An 18,304-nucleotide genomic window follows, 5' to 3' on the forward strand; every position below is an offset into this window, starting at 1 on the left:
CCAAACTACTGACTTTCATTTTCTTACTACACAGGTCAAAGCACAACATTCAAATCCAAACCATCTAAAACGTGTTCTTTCATGAATCAGAGCTGGTAAATAAGGGAGGGACAGTGAAACTTCTGTCTGGGTGCTCAGCAACCATCCTCCTTCAATGAGTGCAGTTAAGTCAACAAACGTCACTTCACCTACTCTGGACACTGCCTGGTGCAAACTGCTACCCTAGAAGTCTGAAAAGAGCATCTCTTGCCTACAGTAAAACAGACAGAGAGGTCAAGAGCACCTACGAGTTCTTAATTTACAAATGTAAACAATAAAAAGGAAGCAGCCTAACATCTTAGCTGTTCTTTTTTTCCTGTTATATACAAATCTAGGCAATAAACATAATCATTTCTACAACCAACAACAAGCTTTGTTCCCCATACTACAGGGGAAGAGAAAACCTCTCCTGGAAGTTTATCTACTCCTTCTGCTGTTCCACTCTTGGCATTCAGGATCCACACTTTGCCATCTGTAGATACCACTGCCAAAAGAATTTTGTTCTTTAAGTCATCACTTTGGAAAATGAATGGTGTTCCATATACCCTTGAAGTGGCTTCAAATTTCCACAGTAAAGTACCCTCCATGCTACAACAGTAGATAAAGCAATCATGAGAGCCAAAAAATATTTCTTGCTTAGTTAAACTTGAGATGCATGGAGATGAAAACACTGGTCCATTAGTGGAAAACTGCCAAACCTACAGAAAGAACATAACCACCCATTATCAAAGGTTGTTCACATTATCAGTTTGACAGCAATTGTAATTTTTAATAGACTAGTTGTTGGCAAGAGAGCATTTTATTTCAAGAGCATACTAGATTTCAGTGAGGGCTGGTAAATACTCGTCAAATTACAAGTTAAGTTTTACACACAGAGTAAGTGATAAAAGACTCATAAAATAGATGGGTGAGAGTTACTACCTTCTGTGAGGCCCATGTAAAGATGGCCAACTTGGGAAAAGAATATTCTTGGGCTGTTGTACCACAATTAGTAATGAGCACTGCCAATTCTTTGGCAAAAAGGCAAATATTCCTTTTGTAATATAGATTTCCTCTGTTCATGCTAGTGATGTGCAGATCCCCCCTCAAAAGAATATCAGTTCTGCAACACTGCTGCAAGCACACAGAGCAGGGCATGGGCTAACATGTATTTTAGAATCAGAAGAGGCTTAGGAATTGCTATGTACACTGCATCTCAGGCAAACAAACAGAAACATCGTCAGTTGTTTTAACACCAGATACAAACTACATTCATCTCTGAGGAACTAAAAAAAATATTCTAATTTAATTCAATGTGAAGACTGACACATATTTTGCCAGAATTATGATTTGGCATATCTCTGCTGTGATGTCAATATTTTTTGCTAAATACATTAACATTCTAAGGAACCTTTACTTCTAAATAACTCCCATCTTACAAAAGAGATGGCTTCAAACATGCTTGAAAAACTCCAAAACCAAAATGATACCATTTAATTTCCTGGCACTACTCTTGACCATTTACTTTGAGTGTAAGCTCTGAACTAGAAATTCTGTTACTGCATCAAGGAACTTGAGAGTCTGCAGTTTTGCCATGAAATGCAGGGACTACCCTAAGCAAAACAGTTTTTCTACTTTCTCTTCTCTATAACAATAGACACTTCTATTTGGTTGACAAAAAGGTATATGTTCATCATTAAACCTCAGAAAACACTATTAATAAAGCATCTTATTCAGTGTTTCATGATGAACATGAAAAAGCCAACACCACCACTTTTACCTTTTCTCCAGAATGAGTGTAACAATATAAGTTTCCATCCACACACCCAATACAAACGTACTTCTCATTGCAGTGAGGAGAGGAGAAGAGTGGTTTTCCCAGGAAGCTTTTCCAAATCTTATTCCCTGTCACCTGTAAATGGCAGCACAGAATATCTGATGCTTAACACAACTCTGAGAAGCTGCATAATACAACCCTTCCTTCACAGCCTGACCTAACCCTTAAGAACTGAAGGGGTAGGGGGGAAAAAAAAAAACCTTACTCCAACAAAATGTTTAGTGTTTTCCTTGAGATACTAAATACTCCTGTTCCACCCTTCTCTTCCTCCTCCTAAGCAAAATAATGATGGTAATAGTATAGTAGTAGTAGTAGTTTTAATAAATTTCATATTCATTTTTTATTCCATTCCCGGCTCCTCAGTATATGACGAAGATCAATGGAGAGGGTTGAAAGCAAGTCATATTGATTATGTCATAAACCATAAATACTGTAGGAAATGCTGCAACTCACAATCTATGATTGTCACAAAGTCCTAACATAGCCTGCACATTCTTGTTTTTATGAAAAAAATCATGTGGAGTTACAGCTGGGTTTCTTGACTACCTGTTACTCGGGATTACAGGGAAAAAAAAAAACCCAACCACAACTGTTTTTTCTTAACCAGAGCCCACTAGAGCTACACATCCATACACTAGTCTTCTAACACTTCCTATTGAGGAAACTTGTAGTGGGGTGGGAGGTAAAGATGGTTAGGACTGATGCTATGGGTTGTGTGAGTACAAAAACATAAACAGCTGCTCCAAGTGACTGTTCCTTTTATCAGGCAGGGCCAGCTGTAAGCCAACAATCCCTCAGAAAACCATGAAATTGCTCCACATCTCTCAAGAATGCCATTTCCCCAGTGCAGAGAACAGAATAGCAGCCCAAGATTAAGGGGGACAGCTCTTTAAATGACTACAGGCAGAGAAACAGTAAAAGGAATGAAGGAACTTCTTTCTCTATTCTGTTCTAGCTTCAGTAAATTCTATGTATTTTTTTGTCCCAATCCTACTGTCAAAGGGAGGATGGGAAAAAAAATCTACAGACATTCTCTCACTACTAGTTTAACTGATAAGGTAGTATATGGGAATGAGAAGAAACTGATTCAAACTTTGGCCTACTGCCAGCATGTAAATTCAAGCAAGTCACTTCAGTTTTCTTTATCAACAGATAGCTTTCTGAAATACAAGAATTATTATGGTAACCTTATGTATAATAATAAGGCCCTCAAGTGAAAAATATCTTGTGGTAACATATGATCATCTTGTTCCTTTCATCAGAAAAGTGATCTTAACTGCAGAAATGCATTTTGCTTTCATTTAAATTTGAGACTCGAATCAAAGACAGGGTACATACTGGGTTTACAGCCAGTAATAGTCCTCCTAGTGTAGCAACATAAAGATGATGTGGAAAAGAACTTAGACAAGGAGATGAAAAGACAGCTCCACCTTCACAATGTAACTTCCATATACATGCTTTTTTCTGTAAGCACAAGAAAAAAGATAAATAAAAAACTTTTCAGTTGGCGTTAAAGTTCATCATGTTTACAAAGACCTTCAAACACCAAAGCTCATCAGACACTGCATTTACTCAGCAAATATTAGTTAAGAAGTGAAGCTATAATCTACGTGCTATTATAGCAACACATATGCCATTAGCTACTTTCTCTTCCAGTAAATAAAATAAATTCAGCTAATGAAGTGGCAGTATCTGCCCCTCTTATTTTATTTATCTCCCTTCATCTACTCTTTTAGAATGTAAAAGTCTCACTCTACCACTAAGCCCTAGTTTTATTTCTACCTGGGTACCCTATTCTGAAACACCCACAGAGAATTTTATAACTTAAGAAACTTAAGAACTGGTTTCAACTAGGACTAGTAGCACAAGAATCACAGCTGAGAACACCGCTAAAACTATTTACTACCACATAATCCTAATGACACTTCAAGCAGGCCTAACTATTTCAAAAGTGTAATTGTGGGCTCCTGAAAATACTAACACTAGTGGAACTTCACATCTGGTGTACTACAAACAGGGTCTGAGTTGGATATTTATTCTTCCACACATAAAAGTTAAGTCAGTGTTCTTACGTAAATATCCAAAGCATACACATGTTGGTCATGGGATCCTATGTAGACTAGTCCACTGGAAGGGTCTACAACTGCAGAGCTTTTCACAGTATCTTCTGTGACAAAAGACCAGTGTATTTCTCCATCACTGCTTTGAAGCACATATACTAAGCCATCATAACAGCCTGTGTGAAATAAAACACAAGAGGGGAAAAAAGGATAATGAATATTTGTATTTACGGCGTGATTTATGTTGCTAGCTGCATCACTGCTGTAAAGAAAGAAGATGACTCACAAGGTACAGTTTCAAAACATTTTCCAAAGCTCCTCCTCTTCTTTTAGCTCTAAGTCTTTGCTGATAGTTCATACATTCAAAGTTGATTGTTCTGTGTGTTCTCTCCAGGTTACATTTAGAATATACTTATTTCAGTGCCTTTCTATCAAATTTTACAGTAATAATATCAGAAGACATTGAGAGTTGCTGAAAATTTTGGGAGAATTAAAATGGTTTTTTAATTACCTCTTTCCATAATTTTATTTTCTGAAAACAAAGATGCTGAAAGAATAAAGTCTGTATGTTTTCTAGTGAAAACTGTAGTTCTAGTAAGTCCTTAAGTTTTAATGAAACACTCAATTTTGTTATCAGAGTAAATAGCAAACAAAATACACCTGTGCTAACCGGTGATATATATAGATTAGCTAAAAAGATAACACTAAGATGAATAATGGCAACTCTGTTGACAATGGATATGAGAAAACCAAAAAACTATCCAAATATGTTCTTTACATTACCAAAAAGAAGAGTCAAACAAGAAAATTAAAGTCTGTGAAAAAATAATCTAAGGCACCATTTATTAATTTCTACCTCTATCAATTTTTATAGACATTTTAAGATTATATCACTTTTCCACACTTTAAAAAAAAAAATGTTTAAAGGTCACACCTTAATCAATCACTAAAAACTGTACTTATTAACTATTCCTTAATAAGGCCTTATTAATAAATTGCCATATAATAAACTACAAGTGTATATGTTAGATAAGCTCCATCACTGCTTATCATGAAACTTAAATGACTTTGTCCTTCTGTTTCTATTTTACAATAAATTACTTCTGAAGCAGACATGGAAGCTTATGGATAAGAGCAGATGGAGGGCATTCAGAGTCAGAAATAAGATTCCCTGTCATTCATCTTGTATTTAGCAGGAAAAAAATAATTTAAAATTAAAGCTAAAACAAAAAACATACCAACAACAATGAAATTTCCACACTTAGATACGCAGGCAGAAGATTCAATACGATCTCCAAGGTTCTTCTCCCATTTTATTTCTCCCAAATCTAGATCAATCGCCTGCATTGCATGCGAGTGAGAGCCAACATATACAGATGCAGATACGTCTTCTTTAGACGGTATTATAACCAGTGGTGATGCATCAACACATTTTCTTGTATTTGACTTCCATCTTATGCATAATGCCAACTCTGCCGTTGTCACATGACTACATTCTGCAGGGATCTGCTCTACAGAGCAACTGTCAGTTTTATTTGCCTCGTTTGTAACTGTTAAAATTCCATTCTCAATTTCATACCCTTGTGTGTGGCTTTTCACTATACTTGGAGTCACTAAAGGCAGAAAGGATGGTTGCTGCAGCAGTTCCACTCCTACCTGTACTGTATTATAGGGTTGCATAAAAGTCTTGGTGAAATTCATAGGAAAAAAACGATTTCCTCTGCTTAGTGCAATAAATGAAATCAACCCTGAAGCAACCTCAAGACCTCTTTCAGATTTCAGTTTAATATATTTGCCATGGAAGTCCTCTCCACTGTTCCCACTTGATTTTCTTTTCACAACATTGTCATAATTCATTAATTGGTCTTCATCTGGAAACAGAATTTTAAGAATATGTCTATAAACCTCTTCAATGGAGCGGCTGAGAATGACTTCAAGGAGTCCAGGCACAGCTTTGCCTACTAGGATCTCAATTCCATCATAAAGCTGTAGAGCCTTTAAGGAATCTCCACCACTGTACAGAAATACCGCATCTTTAGAAATTCTGGTGGAATCACCCAGGAGACCCAGAACAGACTAGAGAAAAGAAGGAAAGAGGTAACAGTCCGTGAGTGTTACACCATGTCACACACATAAAAACTCAAGTTGGGTAAAATCCACCTGAATACCCAAAAGTCCCATGAAAAATCAACAACTGATGAAACTCACTACTCTGCAAAAAAATCACACAAAACAGGTTAGTGCCAATAGAGGTAGTGATGGAAGGAGAGCTGGGGAGGAACAGGGAAACAAGGAGATACTGGTTCTTTAGGACAAAATGTTTTGCTCAATTCCAATTCTGTAGTCTAAGAAATTAAAGCAAATTGTGCTGTATTTTTGTTGGCCATTTTCTATCTCAATACCATTTATTAATGACAACTTTGCAGATAAAACATTGAAGTCTTTTGATAAAATTGGTTTTGGTGCTTTATTTTATGAATAAAACTTATATAACCAGTATGTTTTACATCTGAATTATTGAAGTAACCTACTTATCGACCTACTTTTGAAGCTATAACCCCTTCAATTCATGTAGGATTTTGGATTTGTCATTGTTACTGCAAGAAACAGCAATTACTATGTCTCCTTTCACTGCACTCTCTGCTTGTTAAGTCTGCATGTGAAGTTCAAATCCTCTAGTTGTGGAAGCTGCTTTCTGCTGCCCATAATGGGTGTAGGGCACATCCCATCCCTTTGGGTTATCTTATCTCCAGCTGCCAATGCAGTAAGTATCAGCACAGGCAAATCATGACACTAACTGCACTACATTTACTTGTTCAAGTCTTTGCCACAGCAAATCCCACTTTCAGGTGAAACTTGGAAGCCTATCATTAAAAAAAAAAAAAAAAGCAGCGCAATACTGTCAGGCATCACATTTCATTACCCTGAAAAGTCTTTAATACAGACAGACAGTCGGACAGTCCAAGGGAAAATTAAGCAACTGTGCCTTCTATGTAAAAAAAGACTCTTAAATTAATAATTATATTTAGAAATAAGAAAGTCTACTAATAAAGTAGCTATTTTGTACAAAGTTTCCATGTCCCAGTTCCTTGTTTCCTTAGGGATACTTCTTTGGCATGTGTAGCAGTATTCAAAAAGCTACTGACAGGTCACGTCCTTCCTATGCTAACTGCTTATTCCTCATAGCCTGCAGTTTTACCTGTTAAAGAAATATAAATAACTCCCTTTTGGCCACTATATTTAAGTATTAACTGAACAGAAAGAGCTGTAGTGCTTAAATCTATAGTCAGCTAGAATGTTCTGGTTGCATTAGTCATATTTCTTAAAGCTGTTTAATTCCTGACACATGTATAATGATCCACTTGCAAAGATAAAAAGGCAGCTCAAAATACTACCTTCCATAAATACTGCAATCTTTCCCACAATTCCTCCGCGCCACTCAGCTTATTGTCACGCCTTCTGGAGTTTAGATGGTTCTGGTAAATCTTGTTCAGTTCGGATATATCAACTTTGCCTTTGTAGAAAATAAAGTATGATTTTTTTTCATTGCTCTTTTAGCATTTACACTTCCAAAACTTGCTCTGCCCAGACAGTCACTTTATTCTTGTACACACTTCCTTATTCATACTCAACTGCACCTGTATTTTTTTTACACAATCAACTACAGAGAGCCCAAAAAGGTTTTTTAAAATTTACCCTAGTCTCCCACACAACCCCACCATGAAGGCCTGATCTTTCCCCAGCTGAAGTCAGGGTTCTGTTGCAGAGTGCAACAGGACTGATGGAGAAATGTGCAGTGTTAATACTAAATGGATTTTACCATTACTCTTCGACTCTCAAATGAAGCATTATCAAGAAAATATAATAGTGGTCATGATTTCCTGCTAGAAGTTAGTTATCTAATCTACATATTTAAAAAGCATGAATCAGGTAGCAGATTTTAGTCAATAAAAACAAACAAACAAAACCCCCCAAAACCCCCCCAAAACAACCGAATAGAGACCATTAAAATAAGTGGCAAGGGTACTTAATAGTTTCATTTACCATGTGATGTTAAAGGTAAAGCTTTAATCAGTACAAGCTCATCAGGGACTGCATGAGCTGGTATACGTTTCTGGAGTTCTTTAAGTGTTTCTCTCTCTTCTAAATCATCTTTGGGTACAACAAATAGGATGAGTTTTTCCTGCTGGTACCAGGTCACTGCACAAGCTTCTACCTGACAAAGATCTTCAGCAGCCTGTAATTAAGAAAAGTTAGTCTTGCTTTGAAATGCAGTTCATCAATAATGTAAAAGGAGTAAAAACTACAACTTTAAAAAGTACACATTTAAAATCTGTATTTGTCTTGTATTCCTATGTAACATCCTATGAAATACCTTCTCTTGTAGCAGAGGTCTGTAATTCTTCACCTAAAAATGAACTCAGAGATGTATGTATTATTTGCCTAAATGTTATGAATTATATATAATCCAGGAGTCTGACATTTAGTCTTGCAGAACAATCACTACACAAGCATTGCAGTACAACGCTCAGCATTTTTCAGGTGTTTATATAGTTCTCAATTCTGCTGGAAGAAAACCTACAATACAGATTTCCAAGAACTCAGAACCAAACTCCCTAAATTATGTGATTAGATTTTTTGATAACACACCTTCCCAATTTCTTTTAGACTCCTACAAGTCATCTGAAAATTAGTAAATACCCATTTCTGATGAGAATGATGTGTTCCTTAACCCTGTTCTTTTTACTGACATATTCTACCCACTAAATGTTATATTACCTGCTGCAAACATTCAATATTAAAACGTTTGCCATGGCGTTTAATCTGATTGTCTTTCCGACCCAAGAAGTACAACTTTGCATTCTGCACTCTTACAAAATCCCCTGTTTCTCTCATAGTACCCAGGGGTACACTTATTTCATCATCAAGAAAGCAGATTCGTTCTTCACCACCTACACAAGAAAAGATCATGGTCATATATATTAAATGGCTAACTGTAAATGAAAATTATAAAAGAGTATTTTATGAAATTCTCCTAAACTCTAACAAGCATTGTAAGAAGTACTAAAGTATTATTGGCAATGTCTAAACTTCTGCAATGTACAAATTGGGCTATGCAGTTACTTCAGTTAATACACAGAAACTACTTCAACCGAGAATGTCAAAATGCAAGCAGGAAAAAAAGCCAATATATTGAAAGCACAATCTGCAGATAAAATGATGGTAATTTCCTGTTCATCACTCCAACAATCTAAAATACCATCAGAAGGTTCTCAGCCCAGCGGGAACTTAAATTGCTATATTAATCTGTGTATCAGAGGCAGACAAGTAAAATAATCATTGTATTCTTAGAACTCAATCAATTAAGAAAAGTATCTTAGAAAGAATAGTATCTTAGAAGAATAAGAAATATCAAATAACCTATAAATATTTGTCCCTCGCCTTCTAGAACTGCAGAACCGTTGGTATCTCTGACCTCAACTTTTGTTCCAAGGAGCGGTGATCCCAAAGGTATAGGGAAATCAGTTCTAAATACATTAAAGAGAGAAATAGTAAAAACCTTTCTGTTCTGAACACATGTGATAGTTTCACATCACAGTTTTTGCCAAACTTATCTAAAAACCAGAGGGGTGCAGACCATTAAGGCACTAACTTAGTGCTGATTTTTTTCATTTTCCAGTGTTCTCTAGAAACCGCTAGTTTTCATCATTCAGACAGCAAAAATAAAAGCCCACTGTACTCCAACTGTCCTACCAATGCTAAGAAATGTAGAAGACATAAAATGGTTTGTCCTGGTTTTGTTGTATCTGGGTCTGTTTACTGCAAAGGAACCCTAATTCCCTTTGCAATGAGACTTAGAGTAACTCTAACAGGCTGTCAGGTGAAGGGTGGTAGATGACAATCAGAGACTATAAAAACCTCCATCATTCTAACTGCACCTTAGGACTGAAGAACACCACATTATCTCTGGAGCACAATAACTTTGAGTAGAAAAAACAGTTGTACTGAGGAGAAGGTAACTCAGAGAAACCAGAATTAAAACGAGTTTTGCATGATGATTTAATAACACTTTATGACCATTCACTGTTTTCAGTTTTCAAGGGTGTAAGTACCAGGTTAATGTATCGCATCGTTTGTCCAAAACATCCCATTTCTAGGACATGTCTAACTCAAGTCACATGTGTAATTATCATGTCAGGGAATAATTACACATTTCAGAGAGCAAATGAAACACTGAGCTAGTTGTTAGCACCTTTCACAACCTTGACACTCCTGCAACTCTCTTTATAAAATACAATGAACAAAATAAAGTCAGTAACTGAGTGAAAATGGCAGAGTGATAAATGGTAAAAAGAAAGTACTTCTGGAAGTTCAAGTAAAACACTGTGAGACCCTGATGTGAGCCACTTTGGACAAATTTCTGTCATCCATACTAGTCAAGTAGTATCAGTGGGATCATTTGCTGAATAGTATATTATCCAATATTAGAAAAAAGCCAGTACCTAGTCTGCACTTTATCAATTATTTGTGGAGTTTTAAAAACTGTAGGCAAAAGCATGACAGCAGTAAGAAACACATGTATATCTACTGATTACATCTGAAATCTTTGAGCATTTTTGCTTAAAATATCTCAGAAGTAACATTCTGAATTTGGTAGAGCTAAGCTATGATTACATCTTTGTTCCAAGGCTATGAATAAGAGTTAGAGAGCTCCATTTATTTAGTCTCGCTGAGAGCTGTGTTAGCTTTCTTCTCTTTGAACATGCAAGATTCTCACTGGAAAAGCCTCATGATGAACAAGAGAGTATGGCTAACTGATGTTACTAACAAATTGGGTAGGAGCTGTCTGCCTGCAGAAGTGCAACACTAGTTCAATACTGCTGCATATTCAAAGATAGTACACCTTGGACTAGGCTAGTCCAGGTTCAGCATGTAGAACCAGAGGCTGGAATGAGGAAGAGGTCTAGATACAGAGATGACAAAAACAGAGACTATCATTACACAGTATGTGAAGCTTAACAGGTCCAGAAGTACACAGAATTTCAGACTGCAGTTCTGTCATTCAAAATCACTCATCAACAACTTTTACTTGAGGGGGTTGTATCAGAGCAAGAGAGAATGGATTAGTCTATTTCTACATAAAAATAAAACGTAATTTCTACCAGCATAACGCTCACATGGACTCAGTAACCCTAGAAACAGGAGACCGAGGTTCTATTTCTAGTGATTTCCATCATTCACATGCCAAGCCATGAAAACAAGAGAATTTTCCTACCTAAAATCAGCACTAAAAACCTCTTCAGGAATCTTGTAGCAAGTAGCCCAGCTTGACACTTCAGTAATACCATACAGATTAAAAATACTTGTTTTGTTCTCCTTGTGCTTCCAATTTTTCAAGATATTCAGTGCAGGAAATGCTTCACCACCAAGGGCTAAGACACGAAGTGAAGTATTTGCAGACAACACTGTTGATTTAATAATGTGAGCTCCAAACCTTCTGAGAAGCGTTGGTGTTGCCTGAATTATACATATTAAAAAAAAAAAAAAGAAAAGAAAAATATCTGTTATTTTTTTTTAGTATATGTGTACACCTCTTCCTGCTTTATCATATCCACTGCATAGCTATATCGTGGATGTATTTAACAATCACCTATGTATAGCAGACGGCATAAACCATCATATACCAGTATAGATCACATTGGTGTTTTGTGAGATTCTGTTTCTTATGTGAAGCCTTTAATGAGTGGTGTCAGCACCAATCTATGTTCTTCTGCAGAGTTTCTTCTTTACTTAGATGCTTTATGGATTCCCTGTCATGTCTCAGCTAGTACCTAAAGTGTGTGCACATTAGTTGTTATCTTAATTACTTTGAAACAGAAAGCAGCAAACAGTATTCTCTTGACATTACTCTTTGAGCTTTTTTCCTTTCATTCCAGCATGTTACAGCTAAACTTATACATCTGATTAACTTGCATATAAAACATTTAAAGACTTTTCTGTAACACTAAAAATTCCTAGGATGTCAGATTATGAGTTGTTCCTGATTTGTGTAAATATAACCGTTTACAAAGATTAGTTTTTTTCTGAAAGCTTTCACATCACACTAAAATGAGCAGGGGAAAAAGAAAGAAAGAAACAAACAAAAACCCCAGCTTCCCCAAGTACAACTACTTTATAAAACTACTGGTGATGCTGAGCTCTTTCACTGAAGAGAAAAGCGGCAAATCATTTTAAAGACACACTTCAGTGTTATTCTTGCCTACTTTTTCTAGTAAGAGGACTGGAAAATTAATGGAATTGTTTCTTACCAGGTTACTTTCTTCTAGTAATAGATGAAGACCAACTTCTCAACTGATCATTTTAACTTTAGTGAATTATAGCAAAGAAAAAAAGGGGAAAAAATTATTCTTCCCCTCTCTCATAATCACTTTTCAAATTTCTCAAGTATGCTCAAGCAAGTCAAGAGGGGAAGGGAATTTCTTGCTATAATTTAAGAAACATGTAAAATTATTCATCATCAGTTAAGCTGTAAGGAGAACATTTTTGTCATTAATTCAGCTGAGAAGCCCTTCCTTCACTGATAAAGACAATGATTAAAAAAATCACAAAATCAAACTTTTCTTAGAAAGACATCTCAAATACCTTAATTCACCAAGCTCCACCTTTCTCTATTAATGCTTAACATGCTTAAAAAAATATATCTTAAAAAGTCTTAAAAGCATATTTAAAAATCTTGCTAATAGAGAGTATTATTTCTGATTTTTTTTTCTAAAAGCAAGTGAGTTAAACTGATCAAGAAACTTGTATATGATGGGAAAATATACACTATCAAAATTTATACCAATCAGAATAAATAAAAATAAGAGCAGAGAATACAGTGACAAAATATTTGTAACTAGTAGATTTTTTTTCTGCTGTGGAATATACAGCTAACTATTCACTAATCTTAAATTTATACCCTACAATCTCAACTACCACCATTTATCCAAAAGAAAAGGAAATCTCAGCATTTCTGTGAGTGCAAATACTTTGGAATTAAACATTAATGACAAAGCACTAATAGATTAATCAGACCATACTCATTTTGTTCAAAGTCACTTACAAGTGACTTCCATTTCTAGTGGCTCTTCTCCCTACACCCTGATTTAAATTTCTATACTCAATTAATATTTTTATTAAATTCCTTGTTACACTACAAGGCAAGGGCCAGGCTTATTCAGCCAGGGTGCTCATAACTTCAAGTAAATTTTCCAAAAATTAACTTTAAAACTATTAAAATTGAGATCATACAGGAGAAGATCTATGCCAAGACATAAGGGCCACATGAAGCCTCATATAAACAGGTGGCCTGAAAGCAGTAAGTGTTGCTGTGGAATCAATTATTCTCTTGCTTTCTTTATTGTAAAAATGACAAACATTTTATCACCCTATAAAAGGAACCCTATAAAAGTCACAGGTTGTTGTATTTTTAGCATAGAGCCTATAATTAAAACTGAAAAGTTATTTATGAGGAAAGGCTTTAAGACCAAGCCCATTAAAAAGTGCTAAAAATGTCTGTAACAGATTACTACATTACCAGATTCTTCAGAACTAACTGCTTAATTAACAGAATAATGTAATTAATTCTTAAGAATTAACTGTTTCTTAAGTTGAATGTTGGTTTTATCTTTAGTTAGTTGTTTTCTGTCACAAGATGTTTAAGGCTTTGATCAAATGGTAATTTTCTAAACAGCTATCACTCTGCAGCAACAAGGACAGTGTGAGCTACGCCTTCAAGGAAGAACACTCCTGCTCCATTATCATTAGCGTCTAGGCTGATGAAAGAGAAGTGCACATTAGCAACAGTGAGAAGCAAGACATGGAAGACACTTATCTTGGGTGTTGCCTACCTGCAACACTGTCACATGGTGACGGTGAAACAGAGCAGCAGACAGCTCCACGGGCATCATTTTAATAGTGTTTGGTACTACAAGAATAGAGGCTCCACTTGTCAGAGCAAGAAACAATTCAACCACAGACGGGTCAAATGTTAGAGGAGAAGCCAGGAAAAGCATATCATCCTGTGTGATCTCAAATATGGATCTAAAATAAGAAAGCCAGGAATTACAAATCTGATGCATGCTGTTAAAAAACATTTCCAAACTGGAAGAGTAGCATGAAAGAAATGCACTTTAGCAAAGCTAAGGTCTTAAGCGCTACTGTGAATATGTAGGCACATGCAGGCCAGACAATTTGAGTAAAAGCTCCTGCATCAAGACTGTAACTATTGATTTTAATGATTAATTATTATTATATTATGATAATAATAATAATAATAAGGTCCTTTACAAAGATATCCACCATATTACACACCAATATGGTATGCTGAAGGGCATATTTCAACTAATGGATGCTCATTAAAAAAAAAGGTGGTGTTTTCCATAACAGATTTTTTTCTTTAGGAAAAAAACAAATTAAACAGAAAGAAACCCAGGTAGCCCAAAGAGTAATTACAACTTAAAAACTACAGTACACACTAAATATAACCATGAACAAATAATTAACTTTGACATCTATTTCTTTTAAGATGAAAGCCAGAATAAAATACTTAGAGCAACAGCATACTATTTGAAATACACTCCTAAAAAATTCAGGTAAAGTACAATTTAAACATTAACAGTTAGAGAAACAAATTTTTTTACGATACTATTTAAAAACAAAAGAAACAAACACGAATCTGAAAAGGCAGTGAAGGAGGAAGAAGTGAAGCAGTGTTAGCAAAAACCCAAGCTACACTCCTCCAAGTATTAAAAAAGTCCCTAAATGTAAAATCTGTAAAAACATTTAAAAGGAAAACTGGAAAGCACACTTACTTAAGATGCTGAATATTTGGCACTATACATTTATGAGGCACTCTGACTATTTTGGGGACCCCTGTAGTTCCTGATGTATGCAAGATGTATGCTAAAGAGCATCTCTGGCCAAAATCCATGTATCCTCCGCCTGACATTTTTACTTTGGTTTGATCTGGGCGAATGGCATATCCTGGTTGTGAGCTACCCATAGGTTTGAAAAGCTCATATTCACTTTTCACATCATCTGCTTGTAAATTTAAATCAGGGTTGCTTGAGCTCATTTGGAAGAGAGTTAAACCAATATGTTCTATTGTGGAAGAATTGTGGTAAAACCAACCAACATGAGACATCTGGAATTTCTGCAAGAGAAAATAAACAACTTAAACAGCAGAACTCAGGATGCACTGTTATTGTTCTACTGTATGCAATGAAATACAAAACACCATTTCATAAAAATAAGCTGTGATTTTCCATTCCTCTACTTTTGGAGGACACACATCAGACAGTTTTAAGCTTGTGTATTTATATATACTAAATATGAGTGAACACAGACATAAATAAGACATAAACAATTCCCTGAGCAAATAATTAAAATAAAGGGAGAATGCAAAAAAGAACTCTGAATTATATCTAGATGGCCCAACCTTGTCTATTGCCTTTTCAGTGAGTGAGGGTATAAGATCTGTGGGGATCTGGACAAAAGGAAACTGAAGAATTACATGCAGGGTTATTTTCAACTACTGCAAAGATTTTCAAGTGTCAACCTTGAGATAGAGAGAAACAAACCTGGAAAAGCCTTCCAGTGCCAGTGCCCTCCAAGCTTGCCTGGACACCACTGTAACAGGAAAGTAAGCTATTTTCTTTTTAACAGGGGTAGAAGCTCTTTGTATTTCCAATTTTTAAAATGTCATTTTCTGAATCAGAAAGACAAGCTGTTCTCATGAAGAATCAAAGCAACCCTGTCCAAGCTTATTAAAACAGAGTACAATCTGAATGCACATTTCTAAATTGTCCTTCAGTGCTTTCTCTAGAAGCCTGAACACTTACATTTATTTTGCCATTCTCAACAAGAATATACTGAAGATTGCTTTTCTTCATGAAGTAAGTGGATAACATTGGTGGTGCATCTGGATCAACAGGGGAATAGGCAGCTGGAACTTGGAGGATTCTAACAAGGAAAAAAAATGTTTTAAACGTATAAAAAAAATTAAGAAAATCCTCTTAAATTTCACTTTTTCTTTTACACTGCAATTAGCTGCCAGAGCCAGAAAATGCACTAATAATATGACTTTCAAAGATTTTATTAGAAATAAACTAGGAGCAGATTATAAACGGTGGTGTTTTGGTATTTTACATCAAGGGAAAAAAAAATTAAAGCTAGATGAAAACATTCAAAATTCTTCCTGGTCAAGCAGGGTGCTGATGACAAAGGTATCACTGACATCAACAGCAGCATGTTTTAAAAGCTTCTCCTACTGACTAGGAACAGAAATAAAAGCTTTTCATTTATACATATACAACATGTATAAACATATTTTAACAAAACACCAAAAGTCTGCACACTGAAAACACTTTCTGTTCTCCCTAGTCTAAAGAATCCAGCATCAGGAGATCTGAGTACACACTGGAATTTGTTGCCTAATGAACAGAGGAACATGAAGCACCATTCTGCTGTGATTCACTGCACTTTACCTTTTGATGCTTCCTCAACACTTGCTCACTACAATCCCCCCCTCTAGCGGCTCCATTTGATAAAGACAAGCAGTTGAATTTAATGCCACAAAAAGCATAGACAAGCAAGCGGCGACTAAAATCCGAATGGTTCCCATAAATCTTCACATTTCTTCTAAGGCTGGGCCCCCACATAAAATTAGTTATATCCCCTCTTTGTGCAAGTGATTTATCCCTGCAGTAACGACTGCAGAGATCCTGAATGAAGACTTGGAAACCGCAGCACTCTGTACTCGAATAGCCACTGGTATCAGTAAGCACCTAAGCCTGCCCTGCATCATGTGTAGCAGTTAACTACTCAGCAACGACAGCTGTAAGAATCAAAATGCCCCAGTAGATCCCAGTCACACAGCAAAAGAAAACTGTGTTGCTGCTCAGTTCATTGGGATACAAGACAAATCAGGCTGCAAGGGACCTCAGGATGCCTAGTCCAACCTCAGGACTTTATCCAGCCAGGTCTTGAAAACCTCCAGGGACGGTGCCTGCACATCTCTGGGTAACCTGCTCCACTGCTGGACTCGGGGAAACATGGTTCCTGATCAGTGAGGAAGTTCTTCAGCATTTCTGGAAGGTTTATGATTGCAGCACTTGCTTACTCCACTGAAATCTTTATACTCAACTGTGACACATCTTCTTGTGCTATTGTGTATTTTAGGTGCAGTGTGACAATAGGAAAATACTAACACAGCTCATCCCCATGGGAAGCACAACCACTGCTGTATACAGTAACTGAAGAAAATATGCTTGTGATGCTGCAATTCTATACTATATCATAAATGCAATGGATCAAAGATCCATATATTAAAGAAATAAACATTAGAATTCATCAGCAGAAGTAGGATTTTAAAAAATGATGAATTAACATGAGTGTTGAGATCACAAACACTTAAATTTCCTAGCCATTAAATAATCAACGTCACTTAAGTGTTGCATTGCTCATCACTTTTTTCTACAATATTTTGTAATAGAACTTTAACTGCATACTTATTTAGCTTAAAGCATGAAATTTGTTTTCAACGCATCTTTTTGCTAGCAAGACAAGAATAGATTAAAAAAACTGCATACTCCCTTTTTGTACACACACCTTTATTCTGTTAGATCACCTCCATTTTTAAACAAGTACAACAAAGACATTAGTCGTTAATTTTTTATATTTCCATAAATATGCTTAGTTACTTTAAAAGTTAGTTACATACATCTTAGATCATCTTAGTTACATCATCTTAGAATTTAAGATGCAAATAAACTTTAGCAGTGGCTTTTCAAAATATTAGAATACTGCCACCTTTTTTCTTAAAGAATGCAAAACTCCAGTGCTTCTTGACTGTATTAACTATGGTATTACTACATTTTTGTTGTTATTAAAAATAGAAACAAACTGTAAACTTGCTTTAGTAGAGATGACCCTTAAAAAAACCAACACAGATTGCAAGCATTCAAACCATTACCCTAAGATCCAAGACGGTAAGTTTATTCCCGGATAGCAGTAAAGGCCTATTGCACATTTTCCTTGCTGATCACAGTGCTTTTGAAGGAAAGCCGTTAATTCCATGGCAAGCTTAACCACCGTTGCGTATGTACAGAAAGCTGGAGGTTTGTCATTGCATTCATCGAACCAAACTGCTTTTCTATCAGAGTACAGGCGAGCTGCCTGATTCACCAGCTCCTGAAGAGTCATCTCGGCTGCATATCTGCAATTGCCCTGAAAGATTAACAAACAAAACTGCGTTGTCATCTTCTAACTTTTAATACTTTAGTGAAATTGTATAAGCACACAAAACACCATCAAGCACAGGGGTCCTCAAACCTTTTAAACAGGGGGC

At 36.0% G+C, this 18,304-nt stretch overlaps 1 protein-coding gene across 1 annotated transcript; it reads right to left on the reverse strand.

Annotated features, from left to right (window-relative positions):
- Positions 1–329: 329 nt before the first annotated feature.
- Positions 330–18,159, reverse strand: AASDH (aminoadipate-semialdehyde dehydrogenase). Its single transcript, XM_010173933.1, has 14 exons — positions 17,930–18,159; positions 15,798–15,918; positions 14,769–15,109; positions 13,806–13,998; positions 11,192–11,433; positions 9,337–9,443; positions 8,695–8,867; positions 7,960–8,152; positions 7,311–7,429; positions 5,154–5,991; positions 3,928–4,091; positions 3,194–3,319; positions 1,799–1,930; positions 330–737 (listed from the first exon to the last, which is right to left on the reverse strand). The coding sequence occupies exons 1-14, from the start codon at positions 18,157–18,159 to the stop codon at positions 330–332; spliced, it is 3,387 nt and encodes a 1,128-aa protein (XP_010172235.1).
- Between the last annotated feature and the right edge of the window lie 145 nt (positions 18,160–18,304).

This window comes from Antrostomus carolinensis, unplaced genomic scaffold (assembly GCF_000700745.2).
Source record: "Antrostomus carolinensis isolate BGI_N321 unplaced genomic scaffold, ASM70074v2 scaffold9328, whole genome shotgun sequence".
Taxonomy (NCBI): domain Eukaryota; kingdom Metazoa; phylum Chordata; class Aves; order Caprimulgiformes; family Caprimulgidae; genus Antrostomus; species Antrostomus carolinensis.

What these genes read in the sequence shown, in the direction of transcription:
- AASDH (XM_010173933.1), bottom strand. Translation starts at nt 18,159, where the DNA reads ATGACTCTTCAGGAGCTGGTGAATCAGGCAGCTCGCCTGTACTCTGAT. An exon ending in TTACCGTCTTGGATCTTAGG is followed by an intron (nt 15,919 to 17,929) that starts GTAATGGTTTGA and finishes TTTCCTTGTTAG; the next exon opens with AATCCTCCAAGTTCCAGCTG. An exon ending in CCAAATATTCAGCATCTTAA is followed by an intron (nt 13,999 to 14,768) that starts GTAAGTGTGCTT and finishes TTCTTATTTTAG; the next exon opens with ATCCATATTTGAGATCACAC.